General features: G+C 42.0%; 1 protein-coding gene across 6 annotated transcripts in view; it reads left to right on the top strand.

Moving 5' to 3' along the window:
• The window catches only part of pds5a (PDS5 cohesin associated factor A), a 32,899-nt gene that overhangs the window by 12,766 nt on the left and 3,320 nt on the right, over positions 1-16,813 (top strand). For 3 of the 6 annotated variants that reach the window (XM_085162308.1, XM_085162309.1, XM_085162310.1), the window contains exons 7-32: positions 36-116; positions 258-398; positions 2,366-2,481; positions 3,797-3,891; positions 4,000-4,145; positions 4,722-4,873; positions 5,467-5,580; positions 5,924-6,005; positions 6,099-6,147; positions 6,962-7,101; positions 7,433-7,548; positions 8,041-8,146; positions 8,258-8,418; positions 8,639-8,762; positions 8,906-9,064; positions 9,168-9,236; positions 9,368-9,504; positions 9,641-9,764; positions 9,874-10,078; positions 10,592-10,706; positions 10,875-11,007; positions 11,255-11,374; positions 11,939-12,001; positions 12,159-12,307; positions 12,392-12,479; positions 12,560-12,828. In XM_085162308.1, coding sequence (XP_085018434.1) covers positions 36-116; positions 258-398; positions 2,366-2,481; positions 3,797-3,891; positions 4,000-4,145; positions 4,722-4,873; positions 5,467-5,580; positions 5,924-6,005; positions 6,099-6,147; positions 6,962-7,101; positions 7,433-7,548; positions 8,041-8,146; positions 8,258-8,418; positions 8,639-8,762; positions 8,906-9,064; positions 9,168-9,236; positions 9,368-9,504; positions 9,641-9,764; positions 9,874-10,078; positions 10,592-10,706; positions 10,875-11,007; positions 11,255-11,374; positions 11,939-12,001; positions 12,159-12,307; positions 12,392-12,479; positions 12,560-12,828 — 3,254 coding nt within the window. Of the gene's footprint in view, positions 1-35; positions 117-257; positions 399-2,365; positions 2,482-3,796; positions 3,892-3,999; positions 4,146-4,721; positions 4,874-5,466; positions 5,581-5,923; positions 6,006-6,098; positions 6,148-6,961; positions 7,102-7,432; positions 7,549-8,040; positions 8,147-8,257; positions 8,419-8,638; positions 8,763-8,905; positions 9,065-9,167; positions 9,237-9,367; positions 9,505-9,640; positions 9,765-9,873; positions 10,079-10,591; positions 10,707-10,874; positions 11,008-11,254; positions 11,375-11,938; positions 12,002-12,158; positions 12,308-12,391; positions 12,480-12,559; positions 12,833-16,813 lie in introns of those variants that run through there. The other 3 variants (XM_085162313.1, XM_085162314.1, XM_085162311.1) reach the window with 3 other exon arrangements.

Raw genomic sequence — 16,813 nt, 5'->3', positions numbered from 1 at the left:
GATTTAATTTTCATTTTTTGCCTTCCTTGGAACAGAATCTGAACAAGCAAGCATATGATCTTGCTAAGACTCTGCTGAAGAGGACTGTCCAGACCATTGAGACATGTATTGCAAATGTGCGTAGCGTCCTGCACTCAGTTGCATATTTTAATGTTTTACTTGCACCTTCTCCCTTGTATTTGGTTTGTTTAAATGTCAGTGTCTCTAACGTTTTGTTTTGTTTTAATCTAATGCAGTGTTTTATTTTTCATCTTTAGTTCTTCAATCAGGTTTTAGTGATGGGCAAGTCATCAGTCAGCGATTTATCAGAGCACGTCTTTGACCTCATCCAGGAACTGTTTGCCATTGATCCTATGCTGCTTACCTCTGTCATGCCACAGCTGGAGTTCAAGCTTAAGGTGAAGACAACAATCACAAAACAGACTTTAACCCTGTTGTTGATTAACAGTATGCATTTTTAATATTATTTAACCTTTGTGGTGTTGGTGTTTAATGGGTTGTCAACTTACTGAAGGTTAAAGGAAAAGCGGAGGACTGTATTTGACTAATCTAGATTCATCTTAATGAGATTTGTTTTTGTTTTTTAAGTAGCATAAATCTTTTTCTGGCTCCGGAAGGGGCCTGTGCAGAATGTGATTCATTACCTTCATGTCCCTTGAGGAGTGCAGGCTAATAGTTTGAATTAGATTTAGAAAGAAGTGAGCTTACAGACCTCTGCTGGCCACTCAGTTCTGCTTGAGGCTAGTGGCCAAGGCTTTGTTTGCTTCCTCTAATATAACGTGGCAGAATCTTCATATGAAAATATCGATAATTTCATTAAACCTGGTTTTCAGAACACATAAGGAGGCATGAAATAAATAATATTAAAGTATGTCTCTGCATAAACCTTTTCTCTCTTACTGACCGTTGTGAGTTCAGCAATTTTACATATCAATGCAGCCGTTTGTGACACTCTTTGGGAGTACTTATGTTCACAATTTGGCAGCTGGTACCTTTATTTTATCCTGTTCATTTTCCTTAAAAATCGTTCGTGGTGGGCGTCCGTGGTTCAGGGGGTTGGGAAGCTCATCTTGTAACTGGAAGGTTGCCGGTTCGATCCCCAGCTCTGTCTGTCCTGGTGGTTGCGTCCTTGGGCAAGACACTTCACCTACCGCCTACTGGTGTTGGCCAGAGGCCAATGGGGCGAGACTGATAGAAGCCTCGCTTCTGTCAGTCTGCCCCAGGGCAGCTGTGGCTACAACTGTGGTTTACCTCCACCAGTGTGTGAATGTGAGAGTGAATGAATAGTGGAATTGTAAAGCGCTTTGGGTGCCTAGAAAAGCGCTATATAAATGCAATCCATTATTATTATTAAAAATCATCCATCCATCCATTTTCTTCTGCTTATCTGGGGCAAATTGCAGGAGCCTAAGCAGAGAAGCCCAGACCTCCCTCTCCCCAGCCACCTCCTCTAGTTTATCTGGGGGAACACACAGATGTTGCCAGACATGTTGAGAGATATCTCTCCAGCATGTCCTGGGCCACCTCCCGGTGGGACATATCCAAAACACCTCACCTAGGAGGCATCCTTGTTAAACCTTAACTGGCTCCTTTCAATGTGAATGTCTCAAATAACTGAACTCATCACCCTAAGCGAGAGGCCAGCCACCCTTCAGAGAAAGCTGATTTCCGTCGCTTGCTCTGTGATCTTGATCTTTAGAATGAGAAATCTCATCATAAAATATGACCTGCTTTTAATATATTTCAGTTCATCGTCCAATGAGCTCTGAAAATTTAGCGAGAGCAATAGTCATGTGGTAGAGCCGATAAACATCAGCCACAGACATCAGTAAACCTCGTCATGTTTGATATCAGTCAGCAAGGCGATATCTGCCAAAACCCACTCTTGGCTGAGATATCAGTGCATCACTGAGGTTTCATCTTGCATCACCACTGAGTAATGACTCGTCTGTTATCTTTCATTCACTTTTCCTTTTCTTAGTTAGATGCTCAGTTGTTTTGTTTGTCACGCAGATGTTTTTGAAGACCAGCTTTTCTTATATGAAGTCTTTTTGGTCCTGACATGACATGAGTGCCCAGTACCTTTACACCATCACAGTAAGCCACCTCTGTATTGAGTTGGCCGTCATAACTGAGCCGTTTCTGTAAATACTGTAAGAATGAATGACCAGCAAGTGGGGGAAAAAAATTCATACTTTAAAATAAAACTGTCTTCAAGGGAGTGGCTGAAACACACGCGCTGCTCTGTGTGTGCAGCAGTATGTGAAATGGGTCTGAGCACAAGATATGAACAGTATTAATAACAGCTTCAAGATAAAAGCTGCAGCCGGTATTAAAAATAAGTGTGTGTGTGTTATGTTTGCAGAGCAATGATGGTGAGGAGCGTCTTGCTGTTGTACGGTTGCTGGCAAAGTTGTTCGGAGCCAAAGACTCTGAGCTGGCCTCGCAGAACAGACCACTGTGGCAGTGCTTCCTAGGACGGTGGGTGACGTGAACACAGACATGAAGTAATGTTTTAAGCTGCCTCGATTCAGTCACGAGAGACAAAGAAACGTGTAAAGAGATGGCATTAATGCAAAAATGTAATTTTTATTACAATTATATTAGTTAAGGAGAAGTTATGTAGAGAGAAGTGAATTTACTTCCATCATCTTATGATTTATCTATAAATTGGATCTGTAGTGTGTTTTAGTTGGGAACTGGTCTATGCATTTAGCACAATGGGGGAAAAGGGAAAGTTTCCTGGCTCCAAAAAGAGCTCAGATTAATGGAGAATTGGTGAACAGTGTAAAGTGTGACCTCAGCTCACCTATCAGTAAAATGTGTACAGATTTGTCCTGCTAGTTGGGTTTCCTACAGATTTGGATCCTATTCATGGTGTTGACAGGTGAGGGTTGGGGTGATGGGGTTATCTGTGCATGTGTGTATGCAAGCCACATGTTTTGGTAGTTAATTTTGAAGTATAATTATTAAGGTCAAAGGACAGCAAATGTTTCCCACACTCAGTGGACTTCACCCAGTAATGGAAAGTCCTTGTTCTGCTCTCCAATCGTGGGTCGTTTGGTGTTGCGGTGAATGCAAAAATTCTCTACCTGGTTCTGGTTACAGCAGCTGTCCAGAGAGAACAAAGATCCCTTCATTTAAGGAGTCCTGTAAGGAGGTGGACTCAGCCCTCTATTTAGAGGCAGCTGAATAAAGGTTCTTTTTCTAACGTCGCTCTGGTGTTTCACTATGGGAATCGTGACTTCCGTAGTTGGTCACACCAAGGCGATTCCCACAGTGAAACACCTGACTCTGTTATCAAAGAACCAGGAATTACATTAAGTAACCCAACGTTCTAGTTTGAGCTTGCAGCAAGTCCAAGACTGGGGGGTTGAAGCACATCAAGCAGGACGTAGTCATCTTTGGTGATCTAACTGAACGATAGTGAGGACCACCACAAGAGCAACTTGGCCAGTGAGTCAGACAGCAGAGAAAACGCAAGGCAGGAAGGGCACAGGCTCACTAATAAGCAGTGACTAACCTTTAAAAATAATAGCAAGGGCATTTTCCTCTAGTACTTTTATTGCAGAGAGGGCGTTTTCTGTGTAAAAACTTAAAGAAGAAAAGAAATGCTTAAAATAAGTGGCCAATTATTCTTTGGTGCCTGTGAGACCTGCCTATGTAAAGTCTGTGTGGGGAAACAGTGTAGGCCTCATCAGTCTTATTTACTAAGTTTTACTGAGGCACTTTTTTTTACCTACAAAGTTTAATGCCTAATTAAATTAATTATGTGTAACTGTATTTTGGTTTCCAGGTTCAATGACATCCATGTACCAGTCAGGCTAGAGTGTGTAAAGTTTGCCAGCCACTGCCTCATGAACCACCCAGACCTGGCAAAAGACCTGACAGGTTTGCTTTGGGTTTTTTTGTGTTTGGAAGTTTTTCCACTTGCAGTCTTAACCCGCTGTTTTTAACAGAAATATTCTTGCTTATCTTTATTATTCTTTATTCCCTCAGAGTATTTGAAGGTGCGTTCCCACGACCCAGAGGAAGCCATTCGTCATGATGTCATCGTCACCATCATTAATGCTGGGAAAAAAGACCTCAACTTGGTCAATGACCAGCTGTTAGGCTTTGTACGGGAAAGGACCTTGGACAAGAGGGTAACATAAATATTTGTAGTACAGATATTGTAACGGGCATGTGTTACATTAGAACTAGTGACGTGTGGGTTTATTGGCTTGTCACTTAACGTTGTCATGGCAACAACAATTTATGTGCTTAATTTGTACCTTTTTCATTGAAGCATGTGGCCTACAGATAATAGTGGCGACACATCACAGGCATATAACATTTTCTTCTGTTTGCTTTTTGATGTTGGAAACTGATCTGACATGTTTTCTCATTCTTCGCTATCTGAGTGAGAGTGAATGGAAAAATCACATGAAATGCTTCATTGTATGCTGATTTCTTCATAATCCAGGCCAAAACTAGCTTGTCAATGAACAAAGTGCAAGTTTTCTGTGTTGAAGCTAGTTTATATCTTTTTTTAGTGCCATCATCAGTAGTTATTGACCTTATGAAGTGAATTATGTATAACATATAACAGTGTTCATAAAAGAGATGAAATTTCCCTGAATGCGACATAATTTCCTTATCAAACAAGAAATAATATAATTTACTTCCAAAATCTTCATCTTTAATCTTTTTCTCTTCTCTTTTCCTCCCTCTTGCTGCAGTGGCGTGTGCGTAAGGAGGCCATGATGGGCCTGGCTCAGCTTTACAAGAAATACTGTCTGCACCACGAGGCTGGAAAAGAGTCTGCCCAAAAGATCAGCTGGATCAAAGACAAACTGCTGCACATCTACTACCAGAACAGCATCGACGACAAGTGAGAACATGCAGGCTTTACAAATTGGACTAATGATTTACTGCTGCTAAGAATCAAATTCACAAAACCCAAGAGGTCAACTTTGTATTTTATATTGTTTGTTTTGTTTATATTTCATTTGCATTTTAAAAGGCAAAAGCGAATCTGCAAGGGCAAAAAAGTAAAAGTACTGAAGTTCTTTTGTTTTTCATTTTTAGAAAAGGAAACTGTGCGGATAAGTTTTAGATTCAATTAATTGATATCTGTGTTAGGAGGACTGAGGTGAAATATTTGAGCATTTGTACCTTGTGACCTGCAGACCAGCCTTAGCAGCAACTCCGGTAATCAGAAATGAGGCTGACGGACCAATTCAGTGCACCACTTTACAGCACCAGGTCTTTGCTGCAGGCTAAGAGGACAACTTGTGTTTTAAAGGAACTGTTTTCCTACAGTGTTTTTGATAATGAGTTTTTCTCCTGGATTAATGTTGCAGAATAAGGCTAGTTGTCCACTACTGGGTAGTGTTTAAAGCAGAGAAGGCCTTTAAACTTTCACCCTAGCTGATTTATTGATTTTTCTGTGTTTTCAAGCAATTCTTCCTTCCTTTCCTGCAGGTTATTAGTTGAGAAGATCTTTGCCCAGTACATGGTCCCTCACAATCTTGATACAGAGGAGAAGATGAAATGCCTCTACTACCTGTATGCCTGCCTGGACACGAACGCTGTCAAGTCAGTAAACCCACACTAATGACACCATCAAATCGTGTCATATATTTTTATATTACACACACCATAAAACTGCCTGGATTATTCTTTACACATGTATGCGTCCCGTAGAGTCTGTGTGACATAAATTTCATCATCTTGCAGTAACCGTAAGGCTCTTTGCAGATATCTGTATGTCTGTCTGGTTTTTGTTTTTTGTGGCGGCGTGGACTTGTCTGCAGAGAATTTGTTTTACAATGCACAACTTACACATGTGCCCCAGGCGGCAGACAAGTGGACTTCAAAGAAGCATAACAAGACTGAATACTTTTCTCTCTCTCTCGGTGTAATTTATTTTTGCTTTCAGGGCCCTGAATGAGATGTGGAAGTGTCAGAACATGCTCAGAGGCCTCGTCAAGGAGCTGCTTGACCTCCACAAGCTGCCAGTGGTACATTTATGCAAACACACGCACTGATCACCCGTTCCTCCTATTCTTTAAAACTATAACCTGGTTCTTTTTCTCTCTCTCCCTTTCTCTTAGTCTGAGGCCAACAACACAGCAATGTTTGGGAAGTTGATGAGTATTGCCAGTAAGTTGCAAACATACAAACACTAGACAGGTCCTTGTTCTTTAAGGCCAGCTTCTCTTTAAATCGTCTTTGATTGGTTGCCCCTCATAAGCATGGTTTGAGCAGCAATTGGGTTATTTGTCCTCACACTAATAACCTACCTCCTGGCTGTAGCTTACCAGGTCATCTTCTAATTGGAAGGTTGGTAGTTTGATCACTGGCGGCTTCAGCCTGTATCCTTGGGCAAGATACTGAACCCCAAGTTCCTCTATGATGCTTTCTTTAGGGTGTTAATGGGTGAGTGATACATGTTGTATAAAGTGCTTAAAGTGCTCAGGTAAAGGAGAAAAGCACCATTAATGAACCAATTGATTTACCATTTACTCACAGCCGGAGATGTGTTCACATTAAAGACAGGCTCTCTCTTTTACATCACACAGAGCCAAGACTAGAAAAACTGTCAGAAACTAGACGAGTGTTTAAAGCAGTTTGAAACCTGAGCTTTTTACCCTGATTATTTGCATTTTTTTATTTGAAACTTTGGCCCAGTATTAGTCCTAGTATCCACCATTGAAACCGTGTGTATTTGTGTATATGTAGCACAATATCACTATTCTTTAAATACATGTAAATAGTGTCGACATGGTTGCTTAACATGTCCAAGCGTGTTGTTCACAAATCATGAGGTCAATATTTGTCTCTCGGCCACACCAGTCCTCATGTCAAGGTGTCATTGTTGCAGTCTGTGGATATACGATGGATAATCCAGTGGGTCAGCTTGAATTCTTTAGGTGCATAACTTACCACCTATTATAACTCTGCCTTGTATTTTCAGAGAACCTCCCAGATGCTGGGAAAGCTCAGGACTTCATGAAGAAGTTCAATCAGGTACTCGGTGAGGATGAGAAGCTCCGAGTTCAGCTGGAGATGCTCATCAGTCCGACGTGCTCCTGCAAACAAGCTGAGATTTGTGTGGTGAGATGACATGTTTGATGCCTCCTCTCTTTAATGGTTTGGTCCCTAATTTCAGTGCTGTTAGTTTGAATGTATCAGACTAAAAGCACGAAATAACCAAAACAACTTTATTTTTCAATTAAAGGTCCAGTCAGTCAAAGAAAATGCAGATTTCTGTGACAGATTTCAGTCTTGAACTGTGATAGAGAGCAGAATAACTGCTAGGTTTACTTTTTTTCCCCTCTTAACCAGAGTTTTAGTAATATATGACTTGCTGTGAATGTGCATGCATAATAACATGCACAGAATGACAAGTATTAAGATGTTATGATGCTGTTTATACTCTCTGCAGAGGGAAATCACTCGGAAGTTGACGTTCCCCAAACAGCCCACTAACCCATTCCTGGAGATGGTGAAGTTCCTGTTGGAGCGTATTGCTCCTGTTCACATCGACTCTGAAGCCATCAGGTCAGAAAAATTCGCATGTGAACACTGATGGAACGGACTCAAAACAGACTTAAACATTTGTTTAAGTTTAAACTCTGATTCCAGTAAACTGGATCAAAGTAAACCAGTGTGTTTTTGTATGGTCTCCAAAACAGGTATATGACTAGCAGTGTCTCCCTTCCCCTCACTCAGACTGCTTCATGCCCTAGCTTTGTCTCTGTCATTGTGTAACACTTTACCATAGACAGACTTTCCTCATTCACTGAGACACCTAGTGGTGATAAGGTGTAACTGCAGGCCTCTGGCAGGGCATAAGTTTAACCCTTTCTTCATTGTGGAAAAACACCATTCTGAGTAAACACATGTACTGAATGACTTTTACTTCTCATGCTTTGCAGTCTAACAGTTCCTACTCAACCCTTTTTACTTCCTGAAGCTATAACCAAACAAATTTGGAGATAAATTTGCTTAATATAGGAGTAGTAATAATCTGTGTTTCATCTTTTACTTTAGTGCTCTGGTAAAGCTGTTGAACAAGTCTATTGAGGGCACAGCTGATGATGATGAGGAAGGTGTTACCCCTGATACAGCCATCCGCTCAGGACTGGAGCTACTCAAGGTACATGCTGTCACCAAAGTGTACTGAAATCAAATTGTCAGCACACAATAATAAGAAGAACAAAATACCTGTATGATACTGCTTAAAAAACATTTCCTTCTCTGTTTCCAGGTTCTGTCTTTCACCCACCCCACTGCATTTCACTCGGCAGAGACCTACGAGTCTCTGCTCCAGTGTTTGAAGATGGAGGATGACAAAGTTGCAGAGGCAGCCATCCAGATTTTCAGAAACACTGGGCAGAAGATCGAGACGGAGTTACAGCAGATAAGATCGTAAGTGACATAAATTTACAGAGACGTAAATGCGCCAGGAGTCTTTAAGTTTCAAGAGATGTGCCTTTACTTTCAATATACTTGCTTATCGGTGCTTCACTAATGATAAATCATTAAATAACAGCACTATACATTTGAAGATGCTAAGTTAGGGGTTTAAAAAAAAATTACAAAATTAGCTGTGTTGGTCTTTAATCGCTTGTTCTTGTTTGTCCATCAGGACACTGATTCCTATCTTGCATCAGAAGGCCAAGCGGGGCACCCCTCACCAGGCCAAGCAGGCTGTTCACTGTATTCATGCCATCTTCAACAACAAGGAAGTGCAGCTGGCACAGATTTTTGAGGTATTCAATTATTCCACTTGAGCAATCGTATGATTTTACATCACCTCGATTGCATATCAAATATGTGGCTGCTTTATTCAAGCATTTTGTCATCTTTCCTTTCTTTGCATTGATGTATTCACACCGTTTGCTTCTTCTTCCAGCCTCTGTCACGTAGTCTGAACGCAGACGTCCCAGAGCAGCTCATCACGCCTCTCGTGTCCTTGGGCCATATCTCCATGCTGGCTCCAGATCAGTTTGCTTCCCCAATGAAATCCATTGTTGCCAACTTCATCGTGAAGGACTTGCTCATGAATGACCGGGTAAGTGGAGACCCCTGTATGTAGGCAAGAAGTGTGTGTGTGTGTGTGTGTACACAAAAAGAAAAAGTGAAAATCTGATTGGCTTGTGCCTTTGTTTCTTCAGTCGGTAGGAAACAAGAATGGAAAACTGTGGACCACTGATGAGGAAGTCTCACCGGAAGTTCTTGCTAAGGTAAGAGGTGATTTCAGTTGTAATACAGTCTGTTTGAGGTTCTTCATCAAAACTATTTTTGTGTCATTATATTTTAAAAACAGAATCTTTATAATAAGGATCTTTCTCTTTTTAAATTTTTGTTCCCAAAGGTTCAGGCCATCAAACTGCTCGTGCGTTGGTTACTAGGAATGAAGAACAACCAATCCAAGTCAGCGAACTCCACCCTGCGCCTGCTGTCAGCCATGTTGGTCAGCGAAGGAGACCTCACAGAGCAGAAGAAGATCAGGTACCTGGGGCTGGAGGTCCCATTGCTGAGTGACAGCTGTTAAAAGTCATATGTGTGGGAGTGCTTTGGATGGAGACCTTAATTTTTCTTGGCTCGTGTTTTGAGGTGACCGGTTGTTTTTTCCTACTCCTGACAGTAAATCGGACATGTCCCGTCTGAGGCTGGCTGCAGGTGGAGCCATTATGAAGTTGGCACAAGAGCCGTGTTACCATGAAATCATCACACCTGAGCAGTTTCAGCTGTGTGGCCTTGTTATCAATGCAAGTCTCGCCTTCATATCAAACTTTAGTGCCTCTGTCATTGATGAAAAAGTTAAAAAAACAACAAAAAAACTTCGTATCCACTGATACGGTTTGTTCCTCCATGCAGGATGAGTGCTACCAGGTTCGTCAGATCTTTGCACAGAAGTTGCACCTGGCTCTTGTGAAATTGCTGCTGCCCCTCGAATACCTGGCTGTGTTCGCTCTGTGCGCCAAGGACCCGGTGAAGGAGCGCCGCGCACATGCCCGACAGTGCCTCCTCAAAAACATCTCCGTCCGCAGAGAGTACATCAAACAAAACCCCCTCGCTCAGGGTCAGTTCTCTACACCGAAACATCAGCTTTTAATATGCTCTTTCTTAGATGGCAGTTTAGATGATGAAAGAGGATCGGAGTAATGTTTAATCCAAATGTAGTACAAATTGTTACTAATGTTATGTTAATATTAGGCTTTTGAGTCAGTTGGAAAAACAGCTTTTGGAATAAATACTTTAGTCAGATGTTGTTAAGTCACTGCATAATTAAAAAAACATCAAACAGAAGAGAGAAACATGATGATAATGGTTATTTGTTGGTTTGTTTTTATTACAGCATCCAGAACAGCTTTGTTTTTGTCCTGCCAAAGGTCATTTTACAGTTTTTTGTTTGGCTTTTCTAATTCAAACACAGCATCACAGAAAAAGCAGCCGCATTGTTGGCTGAGATTTATTGAGATACTTATTCAGCAAGTAACATTTCACCCGGCGTTTTCTTTTTCCCACATTGAAAAAGGGGACATAGAAAGTTACTCACACACATTAAAATTAGCTATTGTCTCTTTCTCCTCAGAAAAACTTGTCTCTCTTCTTCCTGAGTATGTGGTTCCTTACATGATCCACTTGCTGGCTCATGACCCAGACTTCACAAAACCACATGAATATGAGCAGCTCAAAGACATCAAAGAGTGAGTGTGTTTTGATTTAGTCTCCCGCTGAGACTGCCTTTCCAAAAATGCTCTTATTTCTAAATTGCTCTTTTGTCCTATTATAAAGTCCAGCGAATACAGATAAGTGATGATTGCACAGCTGTGGCATAAAGAATATTTATTTTGTGTGTGTGTGTTCATATATAGATGCCTGTGGTTCATGCTTGAAGTGCTGATGACCAAGAATGAGAACAACAGTCATGCCTTTCTTAGGAAGATGGTAGAAAATATCAAACAAACCAAGGATGCTCAGTGTCCTGATGATGCAAAGGCCAACGAGGTATGTAATAGTGTTACTACAGTTTTGCATTTTAACATTTAAAAACATTTGACTGGACGTCCAGTGTAGTTTATATAATAGAGTTAATACTTTGAATTGCATTTACAGTTTGCCAGTAAACTATAAATTTGAGTCATTCCTGTTCTTTAAAATTACAAAGTAAAATCTTTGGATTCTGCATTATATGGCAGACAGTGTGTTTAGCAATCGGGCAACTGAATGGCTTTCTTTCATGTTGTGATTACAGAAACTGTACATTGTCTGTGACGTCGCTCTCTTCGTGATCGCCAACAAGAGCACTGCGTGTCACCTGGATTGTCCGAAAGAGCCTGTCTTACCCTCCAAGTTCTTCCTCATACAGGACAAGGTCTCACACACACACACACACACACACACACACACACACACACACACACACACACACACACGTGTGTATTTATATCCTCGTGGGGATATCTCATTGGAGTAATGCTTTCCCTAGCCACTTACCCTAACCCTAACCATCAAAAATGAATGCCTAACCCTGACCCTTACCCTAAACCCAACCATAACCTAATTGTAACCCTAACACTAAAACCACATTTGGAGTCTCAAAAATGCCTTCAAACTTGAGGGGACCGGGATTGTGGTCCACATGAGGGCTGTTTGTCCCCACAAGTATAGTAGACTTCCAATTTTTGGTCCCCACAAAGTTATGTGTCTCACACACACACAGTGTTTTGAGAGACAGGAAAATGGTTAGGCTTGGACACATTTAGTCATCTCAGGCACAAATCGAGCTGTTTGACCTCTTTCTGGGGATGGAAAGTGATTCATGCTGGTATAGAGCTGGGAAATTGTGCTTATGTGCAGTTAGGAATCTAAATCATGACCGTATTTATGGTTTGGCTTTACGGTGATCAGTTGTCTTGTTTTTAATTTCTTTCAACAGGACTTCAAAAACGATAAAGAGTATTTGATGGCAGAAATGAGACAAATGCTGCTCACTGGAAAGGTAAATGCACGACACCGAGGCTTGTTACGTTACATTAGGTTAGTTGCCCACAGTTTGTCAGTGAACTCTAAATTGGAGTCATGATGTGGAGCTAAGAGGTTTAAAAATTTGCCACGTTATTCTGAGCACAGAAAGCTAATTCTCTTTCACTATGTAGCCCAAACCAGCTCCTGTGTTAGGAGCAGTGAACAAGCCTCTGACGGTACCAGGGAGGAGGATCTTCACCAAGACCACCACAGCTTCAGACACAACCAGTAACACCAGCACCAACTCCTCTCCTCTGAGCTCAACAATCAACAAAAACAGGTAAGCACGCAGACACAGATACTACAGGCGCTCGCTCTTAAACATAAAGTTTCTGGTATCACCAACACTCTCTGCGTCTCGCAGTAACAGCAGCTCTACCATCGAGTCATCAGAGAGCAGAGCACAGGAAAACAATGAGAACCCAGTCATCAAGGCTGAAGAGGTGAAGAAGGTAATCTCACATGGGAACTACACATTTCCTGCGTTTAAGCACTGTTTTTACTCAACTGAACTCTTACTGCCGTTTCCCAGGTCGAGCCCAGTCAGAAAGCAGCTCCCGATGCCGGGACAGAAGCGTCGCCTGTCAAACGACGTGGTCGCCCGCCTAAATCAGCTGCTGCTGCTCCAGGAGCAGCTGACAAAGAGGGAGGAGCGGCACCAGTGGGAGGTGGAACCAGCAGAGGCAGGAAAAGGGCAGCTGACCCCAATTTGAACCCGTCTGCAGAGTCAATCAACATCAAGATGTCAAAACAGCAGCAGCAGAATGACGAAGGGACAAAGAGACAGATTGACCTGCAGAGGTGAGGAACGTGGTTTGCTGGATTCAGATCTGGTGATCATGGAGGCCATTTGAGTACAGTGAACTCATTTTCATTAAGCTTTGTGACATGGCCCTTGACCCTGCTGGAAGCAGCCATCAGAGGGTGCTTAAACAATGCTTTGTGTGTACTAAGGCAGCGGTCCCCAACCCCCGGGCCATGGACCGGTCAGTGAGTCATTTGGTACCGGGCCTCGAGAGTTGAGACTCGAGTTTGAAATGTATGGTTTTTATCGGTTTTTAGCGTTATTTTGTTATCTTTTTTTTTTCCCGCTAACTCTATTTTCCTGGGTCTTTTCACGTGTGTTATGAATAAATCTTTTTTTCCGTACCGGTACTAGTTTTATTTTGTTGAATTTATCCGCGACACCTAAAAGGCCGGTCCGTGAAAATATTGTCGGGCATAAACCGGTCCGTTTATGCCCGACAATAAAAAGGTTGGGGACCGCTGTACTAAGGAGCCCAGAGTGCTACAAGAAAATACTCCCCACATGATTACACCACCAGCAGCAGCCTGAAACATAATACAAGCCAAGATAGATGCTTTCATGGTATTTACTAGAGATGGCACGATACCACTTTTTTATGTCCGTTACCGATATCATAAATTTGGATATCTGCCGATACCGATATGAATCCGATATAGTGTGTTTTTTAATCAATAAAACGTTTTTTTAATATCTTGCTGCATTTTGTATAAGTTTATACTCAAGTTTAAATAAATAACAACACTAAAGCTATTCTGTTATACCTGTATGTAAAAAATACACTGCGCCCAAAATATTTCATAGTTCAGCAACACTGATCAATCTAATAAACGTAAACCTGCTCCATCCTCCCTATTCTGGTATTTTAAAGAGTACTTAGCAGAAATATCAAGCAACCTAACTAATAGGGTTGCAAACTCCCAGCAAAAAAAAAAAAATAGGGAACCACCCCCCACCTCATGATGCTTAATCAATGTAATCAAATTTAATTTGATGCAGGGGGAAAAATGCACAGAAAGAAATTATTTTTCAAGAATAATTAAATAGATTCAACATCTTTCTTCAACAGAATTGCAGACTGCACAGATGGTATCCTCCCAAAGGAAAAAGTAGTATAGCTTACTAGGGTATATTAGACTTAACAGTTACTATATACAGTAATGGACTTCTATGTATTTTACATCAGATTAAAACTTTGGGTGTAAGAGTCAGATAATTATTTATTAAAAGCTAGACATTTTAAATGAGAATAAGAAAGAAAAGTATGTCTTTGTGCCCCCTTTTCCCTGTTCATGCCCTATCGGCCCCCCTGGCTAAACGTTGCTAGATCCGCCCCTGCACAGTTACCAGCCGTCAGCTACGTAGAAAAAGATCCTGGTGTAGAAAGTAATATTAAATAAATTCTAACAACAGCTTATCAAGCTTAATAGTGCTGCTGTTGTTCAGCCGCTGGTTTCCTCTTTCTGGTGCAAAGTGGGCCAAAAACAAAGAAGAGAGACAGACTCGCGACAGAAAAGCCGATCAGCTGATCATTAAGCAGTTTCACGATAGAAGTAGCAGCAGGAGAGAGAGAGAGAGAGAGAGGCAGTCGCTCCATATATGTGTTGTTAAGCTTAAGGTGGGAATGCTTTACAAACATTCAGAGATGAACTTACACACTTGCTTTACTTCTCTCTGGGAAAAATTCCTCGGAGATGAAATGCTGGTTTGCTAGCAAGGCTACAAATATACACAGCGGCTCTATCATGTGAGGCATACTGCTGCGACGTGCTACGGTTATGAGCCGAGTTACGCCGTGTAGCAAGTTTTGTGAGGTGCTTTTTTGATATTTAATGGATCGGATTACATTTTTTATTTCTCGCCGATATCCGATCCAGTAATTTGGGTCAGTATCGAACCGATACCAATACGTAATATCGGATCGGTCCATCTCTAGTATTTACACCAAATTCTGACCCCGACCTTCCCAGTGTGGCAGAAGAAATCAAGCCTCAGTTTTGTGCTGTCCAGTTTTGGTGACATGTGTGAACTGCAGCCTCAGTTTTCTGTTCTTGGCTCACAGGAGTGGCACCCGGTGTGGTCTTCTCCTGCGGTAGACCATCTGCTTTAAAGTCAAACTTGTGTGTTTAGAGATGCTCTTCTGCATACCTTGGTTGTAATGAGGTATGCACAGTTATTGCTGCCTTCCTGTCAGCTCACAGCCTTCTGGTTATTCCCCTCGGACCTCTGGCATCAACAAAGTATTTTCTCCCAGAGAACTTTTGTTCGCTGGATATTTTCTGGGATCATTTGCTGTAAATCCCAGTAGATCAGCAGCTTCTAAAATACTCAAACCATGGACCATACCACGTTGAATCACTTGTATCACCTCTCTTCCACTTTTTGATGCTCACTTTAAACCTTAGCAGGTTGTGGTGACCGTGTCTGCATTCCCTAAATGGACTGAGTTGCTAACAAGTGATTGACTGATAAGAGATTTGAGTTTATGAGAAACTGAACATGTGTACCTAACAAAATGAACGGCAACTTTATACTTAAAATGTCCATTCGCAGCCCTTTTCCACCAATACCTACTTGGCTTAAGTCTATCTCCCTCGGTTTTGGTCATTTTCCATTATCTGAAAGTCCTGTGACATAATTTGTATGTGACATGAAGACAACAATGGAGGATGTGGAAGTGATGGTATACCTGTCTTTGTTTTTTGTTGGTTTTTTGGGTTCTTTGTGTAGCTACAGTGGGGCAAAAAAGTATTTAGTCAGCCACCGATTGTGCAAGTTCCCCCACTTAAAATGATGACAGAGGTCAGTAATTTGCACCAGAGGTACACTTCAACTGTGAGAGACAGAATGTGAAAAAAAAAATCCATGAATTCACATGGTAGGATTTGTAAAGAATTTATTTGTAAATCAGGGTGGAAAATAAGTATTTGGTCACCTCAAACAAGGAAAATCCCTGGCTCTCACAGACCTGTAACGTCTTCTGTAAGAAGCTTTTCTGTCCCCCACTCGTTACCTGTATGAATGGCACCTGTTTGACCTCATCATCTGTATAAAAGACACCTGTCCACAGCCTCAACCAGTCAGACTCCAAACTCCGCCATGGCCAAGACCAAAGAGCTTTCGAAGGACACCAGGAAAAGAATTGTAGACCTGCACCAGACTGGGAAGAGTGAATCTACAATAGGCAAGCAGCTTGGTGTGAAAAAATCAACTGTGGGAGCAATCATCAGAAAATGGAAGACATACAAGACCACTGATAATCTCCCTCGATCTGGGGCTCCACGCAAGATCTCATCCCGTGGGGTCAAAATGATCATGAGAACGGTGAGCAAAGATCCCAGAACCACACGGGGGGACCTGGTGAATGACCTGCAGAGAGCTGGGACCAAAGTAACAAAGGTCACCATCAGTAACACACTACAACGGCAGGGAATCAAATCCCGCAGTGCCAGACGTGTTCCGCTGCTGAAGCCAGTGCATGTCCAGGCCCGTCTGAAGTTTGCCAGAGAGCACATGGATGATACAGCAGAGGATTGGGAGAATGTAATGTGGTCAGATGAAACCAAAGTAGAACTTTTTGGTATAAACTCAACTCGTCGTGTTTGGAGGAAGAAGAATACTGAGTTGCATCCCAAGAACACCATACCTACTGTGAAGCATGGGGGTGGAAACATCATGCTATGGGGCTGTTTTTCTGCCAAGGGGACAGGACGACTGATCCGTGTTAAGGACAGAATGAATGGGGCCAAGTATCGTGAGATTTTGAGCCAAAACCTCCTTCCATCAGTGAGAACTTTGAAGATGAAACGAGGCTGGGTCTTCCAACATGACAATGATCCAAAACACACCGCCCGGGCAACAAAGGAGTGGCTCCGTAAGAAGCATTTGAAAGTCCTGGAGTGGCCTAGCCAGTCTCCAGACCTCAACCCCATAGAAAATCTGTGGCGGGAGTTGAAAGTCCGTGTTGCTCGGCGACAGCCC

The sequence above is a fragment of the Neolamprologus multifasciatus genome, chromosome 6, assembly GCF_963576455.1.
Source record: "Neolamprologus multifasciatus chromosome 6, fNeoMul1.2, whole genome shotgun sequence".
NCBI classification, from domain to species: domain Eukaryota; kingdom Metazoa; phylum Chordata; class Actinopteri; order Cichliformes; family Cichlidae; genus Neolamprologus; species Neolamprologus multifasciatus.
The sequence above is the reverse complement of the archived record's forward strand: the minus strand, read 5'-3'. Positions and strand labels throughout refer to the sequence as shown.